The sequence below is a fragment of the Mustelus asterias genome, unplaced genomic scaffold, assembly GCF_964213995.1.
Source record: "Mustelus asterias unplaced genomic scaffold, sMusAst1.hap1.1 HAP1_SCAFFOLD_1085, whole genome shotgun sequence".
Classification (NCBI taxonomy): domain Eukaryota; kingdom Metazoa; phylum Chordata; class Chondrichthyes; order Carcharhiniformes; family Triakidae; genus Mustelus; species Mustelus asterias.
The window spans coordinates 95,310-107,644 of record NW_027591030.1 but is presented as its reverse complement, the minus strand read 5'-3'; the positions used below and the strand labels follow the sequence as shown (position 1 = coordinate 107,644).

Genomic DNA, 12,335 nt, shown 5'->3' with positions numbered 1-12,335 from the left:
GTTAGAGAGATAGGGAGGGAGTGTAGGGGCTGGAGGAGGTTACAGAGATAGGGAGGGGGTGTAGGGGGCTGGAGGTGGTTACAGAGATAGAGAGGGGGTGTAGGGGCTGGAGGAGGTTACAGAGATAGGGAGGGGTGTAGGGGCTGGAGGAGGTTACAGAGATAGGGAGGGGTGTAGGGGCTGGAGGAGGTTACAGAGATAGGGAGGGGTGTAGGGGCTGGAGGAGGTTACAGAGATAGGGAGGGGTGTAGGGGCTGGAGGAGGTTACAGAGATAGGGAGGGGTGTAGGGGCTGGAGGAGGTTACAGAGCTAGGGAGGGGTGTAGGGGCTGGAGGAGGTTACAGAGATAGGGAGGGGTGTAGGGGGCTGGAGGAGGTTACAGAGATAGGGAGGGGTGTAGGGGCTGGAGGAGGTTACAGTGATAGGGAGGGGTGTAGGGGCTGGGGGAGGTTACAGAGATAGGGAGGGGGTGAGGAGATGGAGGGAATTGAAAATGTGAATTTTATAATCGAGATGTTGATTGGCCAGGAGCCAGTGTGGGTCAGCGGGCACAGGGTGAGGTGCGGGGGGGGAACGGGATTTGGGGTGAGTTGGGACATGGGCAGCAGAGTTCTGGATGTCCTCAAGTTTCCAGAGGGTGGAATGTGGTACAGCAGCCGGGAGTGCGTTGGAACAGTCGAGTCTGGAGGTAATGAAGGGACGGATGAGGGTTTCAGCAGCGGATCAGCTGAGACAGGGGTGGAGTCGGGCGATGTGACTGAGGTGGAAATGGGCGGTCTTCGCGATGGAGTGGATTTGTGGTCAGAAGTTCATCACAGGGTCAAGTGTGACACCAAGATTGTGAAGAGACTGGTTTAGACTGGTTACCATAGAGACGGATGGAGTTAGGGAATGGAGTTTGGAGCTGGGATTGAAAACAATGCCTTCAGTCTTCCCAATATTGAATTGGAGGGAATTGGAGCGTCGGCGAAGAGCAAGAGTAGCAGATCTGTCAGGTGTGAAGTAAAATTAAGCCTCATGGTCCTGTGGGAGTTATCAAATCACTGCATTTTTATGGATATTCTTGTATCCTGTATTTATCCTGATCCTTCCCACCCCGTTCCCTCTCCCCCATTGCCTCCTGAATGGGTCACGTGACCACGTTAAACTCCAGATACAGGCCTGTACTGCCCCAATGAGGTCTGAAGCATCTAAAACTGACAGGCTGACACAATCGGCTTGCATCTTACTCAGTCAGCTGGGAGGACAGTGCTGGTTCATCGTCCAGTTTCTAAATCCCAGAAGGAAAAACCAGGAAAACTCCGGAATTGGCTGGAAATGGTCTTGCATGCCTTGATACGGAGCACCAGTGTGGATCAGTTTCAGAGTTTTGTATTGATTTGTGGGACATGGGTGACGCTGGCTGGGCCAGCATTTATTGTAAGAAGTTTAACAACGCCAGGTTAAAGTCCAACAGGTTTATTTGGTAGCAAAAGCCACACAAGCTTTCGGAGCCCCAAGCCCCTTCTTCAGCCCCAAGTCCCTTCCTCTCCACTCACCTGAAGAAGGGGCTTGGGGCTGCGAAAGCTTGTGTGGCGTTTGCTACCAAATAAACCTGTTGGACTTTAACCTGGCGTTGTTAAACTTCTTACTGTGTTTACCCCAGTCCAACGCCGGCATCTCCACATCAGCCCATCCCTAGTTCCCCGAAGGCAGTTGAGAGTCAACCACATTTCTGTGGCTCTGGAGTCACATGTAGGCCAGATCGGGTAAGGACGGCAGATTTCCTTCCCTAAAGGAACCAGATGGGTTTTTCCGACAATGGGTCATCAGTAGATTCTTAATTCCAGATTTTTTTTTTCATTGAATTCAAATTCCACCATCTGCCGTGGCGGGATTCGAACCCGGGTCCCCAGAACATTAGCTGGGTTTCGGGCTTAATAGTCTAGCGATAATACCACAAGGCCATTGCCTTCTCTCCAATCAGGTTTCCTGAGTTTTCCCCCAACCTGTAAGATCCTGGTAATGAGTTGAAATCCATGAGTGATTATTTAGCTTGGTTAATTGATTATATTTGTGTATGAAGGTACTCAGATTCACTAGTTATTTCCTTATATATTTATTTGTGTCACAAGTAGGCTTGCATTAACACCGCAATGAAGTTATTTAATATTTGATTTATTATTGTCACATGTATTGGGATACAGTGAAAAGTATTGTTTCTTGCGCACTATACAGACAAAGCATACCGTTCATAGAGTACATAGGGGAGAAAGAAAGGAGAGGGTGGGTGCAGGATATAGTGTTACAGTCATAGCTAGGGTGTAGAGAAAGATCAGCTTAATATATCGTAGGTCCATTCAAAAGTCTGACAGCAGCAGGGAAGAAGCTGTTCTTGAGTTGGTTGGTACGTGACCTCAGACTTTTGTATCTTTTTCCCGACGGAAGAAGGTGGAAGAGAGAATGTCCGGGGTGCGTGGGGTTCTTGATTATGCGAATTAGTTAATAGATTACTGTGAAAATCCCCGATTCGCCACACTCCAGTGCCTGTTCGGGTACACTGAGGGAGAATTTAGCATGGCCAATCCACCTAACCTACACGTCTTTGGACACTAAGGGGCAATTTAGCATGGCCAATCCATCGAACCTACACATCTTTCGGACTGTGGGAGGAAACCCATGCAGACACGGGGAGAACGTGCAGACTCCACACAGAGAGCGACCGAAGGCCGGGAATCGAACCCGGGTCCCTGACACTGTGAGGCAGCAGTGCTAACCACTGTGCTACGCAGAGGTTATCAGGATACAGGAGAGAATAGATAGAGGTTATTAACTAAGAACAAAGAAAATTACAGCACAGGAACAGGCCCTTCAGCCCTCCAAGCCTGCACCGACCATGCTGCCTGACTGAACTAAAACCCCCTACCCTTCCAGGGACCATATCCTTCTATTCCCATCCTATTCATGTACTTGTCCAAATGCCCCTTAAAACTCACTGTTGTATCTGCTTCCACTACCTCCCCCGGCAGCGAGTTCCCCACCCACCACCCTCTGTGTAAAAAATCTGCCTCGTACATCTCCTTTAAACCTTGCCCCTCGCACCTTAAACCTGTGCCCCCTAGTAATTGACTCTTCCACCCTGGGAAAAAGCTTCTGACTATCCACTCTGTCCATGCCTCTCATAATCTTGTAGACTTCTATCAGGTCGCCCCTCAACCTCCGTCGTTCAAGTTGGACAAACCAAGTTTCTCCAACCTCTCCTCATAGCTAATGCCCTCCATACCAGGCAACATCCTGGTAAATCTTTTCTGTACCCTCTCCAAAGCCTCCACATCCTTCTGGTAGTGTGGCGACCAGAATTGAACACTATATTCCAAGTGCGGCCTAACTAAGGTTCTGTAAAGCTGCAACATGACTTGTCAATTTTTAAACTCCATGCCCCGATCGATGAAGGCAAGCATGCCGTATGCCTTCTTGACTACCTTCTCCACCTGCATTGCCACTTTCAGTGACCTGTATACCTGTACACCCAGATCCCTCTGCCTATCAATAAGGGTTCTGCCATTTACTGCATATTTCCTATCTGTATTAGATAGGAAATATACAGTAGTCCAAGTCATTTATATATGTTACAAACAGCAAAGGTCCCAGCACTGATCCCTGAGAAACGCCACTTGTCACAGCCCTCCATTCAGAAACGCACCCTTCCACTGCTACCCTCTGTCTTCTATGACTGAGTAAGAAGTTTAACAACACCAGGTTAAAGTCCAACAGGTTTATTTGGTAGCAAAAGCCACACAAGCTTTCGAGGCTCTGAGCCCCTTCTTCAGGTGAGTGGGAATTCTGTTCACAAACAGAACTTATAAAGACACAGACTCAATTTACATGAATAATGGTTGGAATGCGAATACTTACAACTAATCCAGTCTTTAAGAAACAAAACAATGGGAGTGGAGAGAGCATCAAGACAGGCTAAAAAGATGTGTATTGTCTCCAGACAAGACAGCCAGTGAAACTCTGCAGGTCCACGCAACTGTGGGAGTTACAAATAGTGTGACATAAACCCAATATCCCGGTTGAGGCCGTCCTTGTGTGTGCGGAACTTGGCTATCAGTTTCTGCTCAGCGACTCTGCGCTGTCGCGTGTCGCGAAGGCCGCCTTGGAGAACGCTTACCCGAATATCAGAGGCCGAATGCCCGTGACCGCTGAAGTGCTCCCCAACAGGAAGAGAACAGTCTTGCCTGGTGATTGTCGAGCGTTGTTCATTCATCCGTTGTCGCAGCGTCTGCATAGTTTCCCCAATGTACCATGCATCGGGACATCCTTTCTTGCAGCGTATCAGGTAGACAACGTTGGCCGAGTTGCAAGAGTATGTACCGTGTACCTGGTGGATGGTGTTCTCACGTGAGATGATGGCATCTGTGTCGATGATCCGGCACGTCTTGCAGAGGTTGCTGTGGCAGGGTTGTGTGGTGTCTTGGTCACTGTTCCCTGAAGGCTGGGTAGTTTGCTGCGGACAATGGTCTGTTTGAGGTTGTGCGGTTGTTTGAAGGCAAGAAGTGGGGGTGTGGGGATGGCCTTGGCGAGATGTTCGTCTTCATCAATGAAGACGAACATCTCGCCAAGGCCATCCCCACACCCCCACTTCTTGCCTTCAAACAACCGCACAACCTCAAACAGACCATTGTCCGCAGCAAACTACCCAGCCTTCAGGAGAACAGTGACCAAGACACCACACAACCCTGCCACAGCAACCTCTGCAAGACGTGCCGGATCATCGACACAGATGCCATCATCTCACGTGAGAACACCATCCACCAGGTACACGGTACATACTCTTGCAACTCGGCCAACGTTGTCTACCTGATACGCTGCAAGAAAGGATGTCCCGAGGCATGGTACATTGGGGAAACTATGCAGACGCTGCGACAACGGATGAATGAACACCGCTCGACAATCACCAGGCAAGACTGTTCTCTTCCTGTTGGGGAGCACTTCAGCGGTCACGGGCATTCGGCCTCTGATATTCGGGTAAGCGTTCTCCAAGGCGGCCTTCGCGACACACGACAGCGCAGAGTCGCTGAGCAGAAACTGATAGCCAAGTTCCGCACACACAAGGACGGCCTCAACCGGGATATTGGGTTTATGTCACACTATTTGTAACTCCCACAGTTGCGTGGACCTGCAGAGTTTCACTGGCTGTCTTGTCTGGAGACAATACACATCTTTTTAGCCTGTCTTGATGCTCTCTCCACTCCCATTGTTTTGTTTCTTAAAGACTGGATTAGTTGTAAGTATTCGCATTCCAACCATTATTCATGTAAATTGAGTCTGTGTCTTTATAAGTTCTGTTTGTGAACAGAATTCCCACTCACCTGAAGAAGGGGCTTGCAGCTCCGAAAGCTTGTGTGGCTTTTGCTACCAAATAAACCTGTTGGACTTTAACCTGGTGTTGTTAAACTTCTTACTGTGTTTACCCCAGTCCAACGCCGGCATCTCCACTTCTATGACCGAGCCAGTTTTGTATCCACCTTGCCAGCTCACCTCTGATCCCATGCGACTTCACCCTCTGCACCAGTCTGCCATGAGGGACCTTGTCAAAGGCCTTACTGAAGTCCATGTAGACAACATCCACTGCCCTACCCTCATCAATCATCTTCGTCACTTCCTCGAAAAACTCGATCAAGTTAATGAGACACGACCTCCCCTTCACAAAACCATGTTACCCCTCGCTAATACGTCCACTTATTTCCAAGTGGGAGTAAATCCTGTCTCGAAGAATCCTCTCCAATAATTTCCCTACCACTGATGTAAGGCTCACCAGCCTGTAATTACCTGGATTATTCTTGCTACCCTTCTTAAACAAAGGAACAACATTGGCTATTCTCCAATCCTCTGGGACCTCCCCTGTAGCCAGTGAGGATACAAAGATTTCTCTCAAGGCCCCAGCAATTTCCTCCCTTGCCTCTCTCAGTATTCTGGGGTATATCCCATCAGGCCCTGGGGACTTGTCTATCTTAATGTTTCTCAAGAACCCCAATACCACCTCCTTTTTGATCTCAACATGACTCAAACTATCAACACACCCTTTCCCAGACTCATTTATTTACAGGTTAAAGCAATACGAGGGGCGGCGGTGGCAGCGGGGGGGGGGGGGGGGGGTTGTGTGTGTGAGGAAGGGCAGGGTAATGTTTCTCATTGGATAGCTTGTACAAAGAGGCAGCACAGGTGCAATGGACCGAATGGTCACTGACAGATCTTGCTGGAGCACGCATGGGAATTTTTAATAGCTCTTTGGGAGGTTTTTTCCGATTTTGTAAAGAGATGATTGATTTGATTTATTATTGTCCCATGTATTGGGATACAGTGAAAAGTATTGTTTCTTGCGCCTTATACAGACAAAGCATACCGTTCATAGAGTACTGAGGGGAGAAGGAAAGGAGAGGGTGCAGAATATAGTGTCACAGTTACAGATAGGGTGTAGAGAAAGATCAGCTTAATAGTTGATTTGATTTATTATTGTCACATGTATTGGGATACAGTGAAAAGTATTGTTTCTTGCGCGCTATACAGACAAAGCATACCGTTCATAGAGTACATAGGGGAGAAGGAAAGGAGAGGGTGCAGAATGTAGTGTTACAGTCATAGCTAGGGTGTAGCGAAAGATCAACTTAATATATGGTAGGTCCATTCAAAAGTCTGATGGCAGCAGGGAAGAAGCTGTTCTTGAGTCGGTTGATACGTCACCTCAGACTTTTGTATCTTTTTCCCGACGGAAGAAGGTGGAAGAGAGAATGTCCGGGGTGCGTGGGGTCCTTAATTATGCTGGCTGCTTTTCCGAGGCAGCGGGAAGTGTAGACGGAGTCGATGGATGGGAGGCTGGTTTGCGTGATGGATTGGGCTACAGTGGCTAGCACTGCTGCTTCACAGCTCCAGGGACCCGGGTTCGATTCCCGGCTTGGGTCACTGTCTGTGCGGGGTTTGCACATTCTCCTCGTGCCTGCGTGGGTTTCCTCCGGGTGCTCCGGTTTCCTCCCACAGTCCAAAGATGTGCGGGTTAGGTTGATTGGCCATGATTAAATTGCCCCTTAGTGTCCTGAGATGTGTAGGTTAGAGGGATTAGTGGGTAAAATATGTAGCGATATGGGGGTAGGGCCTGGGTGGGATTGTGGTCGGTGCAGACTTGATGGGCCGAATGGCCTCTTTCTGCACTGTAAGGTTTCTATGATTTCTCTGATTCACGACCTTTTGTAGTTCCTTGCGGTCTTGGGCAGAGCAGGAGCCAGACCAAGCTGTGATACAACCAGAAAGAATGCTTTCTATGGTGCATCTGTAAAAGTCGGTGAGAGTCGTAGCTGACATGCCAAATTTCCTTAGCCTTCGTCTTAATGTGAGGGTACGTCCTGCCCACCGTCCCGGGATGTTGTTCCTTCAGGCTAGCTGGCAGAAGGCGGGCGTGGCACTGCCTTGCTGTCTCAGGTGCATGGTGTGGCAGCTTGGGGCTGAGGTGGATCCTGGCAGTTGGGGAGGGGCGGGGGTGGGAGTTGGGGAGTTCTATTTTAGGGCCTGGGCTGCTATGGTTATGACTATTGCATTTGGAGCGTTGCTGTTTCGGTGACGGCTGCAAGATGGCGGCTCATGGCTGAGGTATTTTGGAACGGCAGGAAGTGGTTTTTCAAGGCGTGTTGGCTGTGGACGGAAGGCTGCTCGGGGGTGGGGCGGGGAGGCCGGGGTAAACCAATAGGAAGTGGTAAACTGCCTCTCGCCTGCTTGCGACGTCCATCGGCTCCACCAATGAGTGCGGGGCGGAGGCGGGGTCCCGGGTCTGGCTCAGCAGGCCGTGTTGCCAGAGGTTGTCTCGAGCCGCTCCCAGCTGTGCTTCCTCTGGGTCTGGCCCACCGTACACTCGAAGCTGCAACATGGCCCAAACATTGCAGCTCAAGTTTGCCGAGAAGCTTTCGATCCTGAACGACCGAGGCAGAGGGATTCTCGTTCGAATGTACAACATCAAGAAGGTAAGTGTCTCTGCCTCAGGAAAGATGGCTGAGTCGCAGTTCCCCTATTTTCAACCCAAGCGTAGCTGAAACCACACGCCAGTCGCAAGCAATCAGCTTCCCCGCGCTAAAAGTCGGACAGTGAAAAACTGCAGATGATTGTGGACATTTTTAGCACCCCAGGAAGGATATGACAGCCTCGCAGTGACTGCAGCCCAGATTCAGGCTGAAAGGGTGACATTTCTGCAGACGAGGGGAACGATTTTCAAGATCGTCTGTAAAAGATGGAACCGTCTTCCCTCACAACTGCAAACTATCTCTGTGAAACACTCGCCCATCTGTTGTGGACAGTGCAGAGGGAAGTGGCAGGCTACAGAGGGACATAGATAAGCTGCAGAGCTGGGCTGAGAGGTGGCAAATGGAGTTTAATGCGGAAAAGTGTGAGGTGATTCACTTTGGAAGGAGTAACAGGAATACAGAGTACTGGGCTAATGGTAAGATACTTGGTAGTGTGGATGAACAGAGGGATCTGGGTGTCCATGTGCATAGATCCCTGAAAGTTGGCACCCAGGTTGATAGGGTTGTTAAGAAGGCGTACGGTGTGTTAGCTTTTATTGGTAGAGGGATTGAGTTTCGGAGCCAGGAGGTCATGCTGCAACTGTACAAAACTCTGGTGCGGCCGCATTTGGAGTATTGCGTACAGTTCTGGTCGCCGTATTATAGGAAAGATGTGGAAGTGTTGGAAAGGGTGCAGAGGAGATTTACCAGGATGTTGCCTGGTATGGTGGGAAAATCGTATGAGGAAAGGCTGAGGGGCTTGAGGTTGTTTTCGTTAGAGAGAAGAAGGTTAAGAGGTGACTTAATAGAGGCATACAAGAGGATTAGATAGGGTGGATAGTGAGAGCCTTTTTCCTCGGATGGTGATGGCTAGCACGAGGGGACATAGCTTTAAATTGAGGGGTGAGAGATATAGGACAGATGTTAGAGGTAGGTTCTTTACTCAGAGAGTAGTAAGGGCGTGGAATGCCCTGCCTGCAGCAGTGGTGGACTCGTCAACATTAAGAGCATTCAAATGGTTATTGGATAAACATATGGATGATATTGGAATGGTGTAGATTAGAGGGGCTTTAGATTGGTTTCACTGGTCGGCGCAACATCGAGGGCCGAAGGGCCTGTACTGTGCTGTAATGTTCAATGTACTATCTCCAGACACTAGGAAGTTCTGTGGAACAAAGGGACCTTGGCGTGTTTGTCCACAGACCTCTGAAGGAGGAAGGGCAGGTTAGTAGAGTGGTGAAAAAGGCAGATGGGACATTTGCCTTTATCAATCGAGGCGTAGATTATAAAAGCAGGGAGGTCATGTTGGAGTTGTATAGAACTTTGGTGAGGCCACAGCTGGAGCACTGTGTGCAGTTCTGGTCACCACATTATAGGAAGGATTGCACTGGAGGGGACAGTAAGTAGCCTCACAACACCAGGTTAAAGTCCAACAGGTTTATTTGGTAGCACGAGCTTTCAGAGCGCTGCCCCTTCATCAGGTAAGTGGGAGTTCTGTTCACAAACAGGGCATATAAAGACACAAACTCAATTACAGGATAATGGTTGGAATGCGAGTCTTTACAGGTAATCAAGTCTGAAAGGTACAGACAATGTGAGTGGAGAGAGGGTTAAGCACAGGTTAAAGAGGTGTGTATTGTCTCCAGACAGGACGGTTAGTGAGATTTTGCAAGCCCAGGCAAGTCGTGGGGGTTACAGATAGTGTGACATGAACCCAAGATCCCGGTTGAGGCCGTCCTCATGTGTGCGGAACTTGGCTATCAATTTCTGCTCAGCGACTCTGCGCTGTCGTGTGTCGTGAAGGCCATCTTGGAGAACGCTAACCCGAAGATCAGAGGCTGAATGCCCGTGACTGCTGAAGTGTTCCCCAACAGGAAGGGAACACTCCTGCCTGGTGATTGTCGAGCGGTGTCCATTCATCCGTTGTCATAGCGTCTGCATGGTCTCCCCAATGTACCATGCCTCGGGACATCCTTTCTTGCAGCGTATCAGGTAGACAACATTGGCCGAGTCACCGAGGGGGTGCAGAGGAGATTCACCAGGATGCTGCCTGGGATGGAACATTTAAGTTATGAAGAGAGGTTGGATAGGCTTGGGTTGTTTTCATTGGAGCAGAGAAGACTGAGGGGCGACCTGATCGAGGGGTACAAGATTATGAGGGACATGGACAGGATGGACAAGGAGCAGCTGTTCCCCTGAGTTGAAGGGTCAGTCACGAGGGGACACAGGTTCAAGGTGAGGGGTGGGAGGTTTAGGGGGCATGTGAGGAAAAACCTTTTTACCCAGAGGGTGGTGAGGGTGTGGAATGCGCTGCCTGGGAGGGTGGTGGAGGCGGGATGCCTCACATCCTTTAAAAAGTATCTGGATGAGCACTTGGCACATCATAACATTCAGGGCTATGGACCAAGTGCTGGCAGATGGGATGAGGTGGACAGGTCGGGGCCTTTGATGCATCGGTGCAGACTCGATGGGCCGAAGGGTCTCTGCTGCACTGTGGGATTCTGTGATTTCCTTCCAGCCTCACTGAAGCCAACACTTGCAAACCCATACCGTCACTGAGAATAAGGCAATCTGATCAGCTGTCGATGTGGGGATCCTCCTTCCCACTCGCCCACCTGGCCAAACTTCCTTGGATACTACCCCACAATTCAGGCCCTGAACCCAGATCTGTCTCCAGCTGCTCTCCGATCTCCCCTCGCACCATCCCTAAGCTCACCTCCTCCATGACACACATCACATCCCCCCTCACTCCGATTCCCAATGCTGACCCACTCAATCCCCCCTCGATCCTATTCCCAATGCTGACTCACTCAATCTCCCTCGATCCTATTCCCAATGCTGACTCACTCAATCTCCCTCGATCCGATTCACAATGCTGACTCACTCAATCCCCCCTCGATCCTATTCCCAATGCTGACTCACTCAATCCCCCTCGATCCTATTCCCAATGCTGACTCACTCAATCCCCCTCGATCCTATTCCCAATGCTGACTCACTCAATCCCCCCTCGATCCTATTCCCAATGCTGACCCACTCAATCTCCCCTCGATCCTATTCCCAATGCTGACTCACTGAATTCCTCGATCCCATTCCCAATGCTGACTCACTCAATCCTCCCTCGATCCCATTCCCAATGCTGACTCACTCAATCCTCCTCGATCCTATTCCCAATGTTGACCTACTCAATCCCACCTCGATCCTATTCCCAATGCTGACTCACTCAATCCTCCCTCGATCCTATTCCCAATGCTGACCGACTCAATCTCCCTCGATCCTATTCCCAATGCTGACCCACTCAATTCCCCCTCGATCCTATTCCCAATGCTGACTCACTCAATCCCTCGATCCTATTCCCAATGCTGACCCACTCAATCCCTCGATCCTATTCCCAATGCTGACCCACTCAATCCCTCGATCCTATTCCCAATGCTGACCCACTCAATCTCCCTCGATCCGATTCCCAATGCTGACTCACTCAATCTCCCTCGATCCTATTCCCAATCGCGACTCAGTCAAACTCCCTCGATCCTATTCCCAATCCCGACTCACTCAATCCCCCTCGATCCTATTCCCAATGCTGACTCACTCAATCCCCCCTTGATCCTATTCCCAATGCTGACCCACTCAATCCCCCCTCGATCCTATTCCCAATGTTGACTCACTCAATCTCCCTCGATCCTATTCCCAATGCTGACTCACTCAATCTGCCTTGATCCTATTCCCAATGTTGACTCACTCAATCTCCCTCGATCCTATTCCCAATGCTGATTCACTCAATCCCCCCTCGATCCTATTCCCAATCCCGACTCACTCAATCCCCCTTGATCCTATTCCCAATGTTGACCCACTCAATCCCCCTCGATCCTATTCCCAATGCTGACTCACTCAATCTCCCTCGATCCGATTCCCAATGCTGACCCACTCAATCTCCCTCGATCCTATTCCCAATGCTGACCTACTCAATCTCCCTCGATCCTATTCCCAATCGCGACTCAGTCAATCTCCCTCGATCCTATTCCCAATGCTGACTCACTCAATGCCCCTCGATCCTATTCCCAATCCCGACTCACTCAATCCCCCTCGATCGTATTCCCAATGCTGACTCACTCAATCTCCCTCGATCCTATTCCCAATGCCATCTCACTCAATCTCCCTCGATCCTATTCCCAATGCTGACCCACTCAATCCCCCCTCGATCCTATTCCCTATGCTGACTCACTCAATCCCCCCTCGATCCTATTCCCAATGCAAACTCACTCAATCTCCCTCGATCCTATTCCCAATGCTGACCCTCTCAATCTCCCC

At 50.0% G+C, this 12,335-nt stretch overlaps 1 protein-coding gene across 1 annotated transcript in view; it reads left to right on the top strand.

Annotated features, from left to right (window-relative positions):
- Positions 1-7,800: 7,800 nt before the first annotated feature.
- The window catches only part of LOC144487841 (nck-associated protein 1-like), a gene marked incomplete at its 3' end in the record, with an annotated part of 99,588 nt that continues 95,053 nt past the window's right edge, over positions 7,801-12,335 (top strand). Inside the window, exon 1 of the mRNA XM_078205915.1 lies at positions 7,801-7,994. Within this exon, the coding sequence (XP_078062041.1) occupies positions 7,899-7,994 (96 nt within the window). The remainder of the gene's footprint in view (positions 7,995-12,335) is intronic.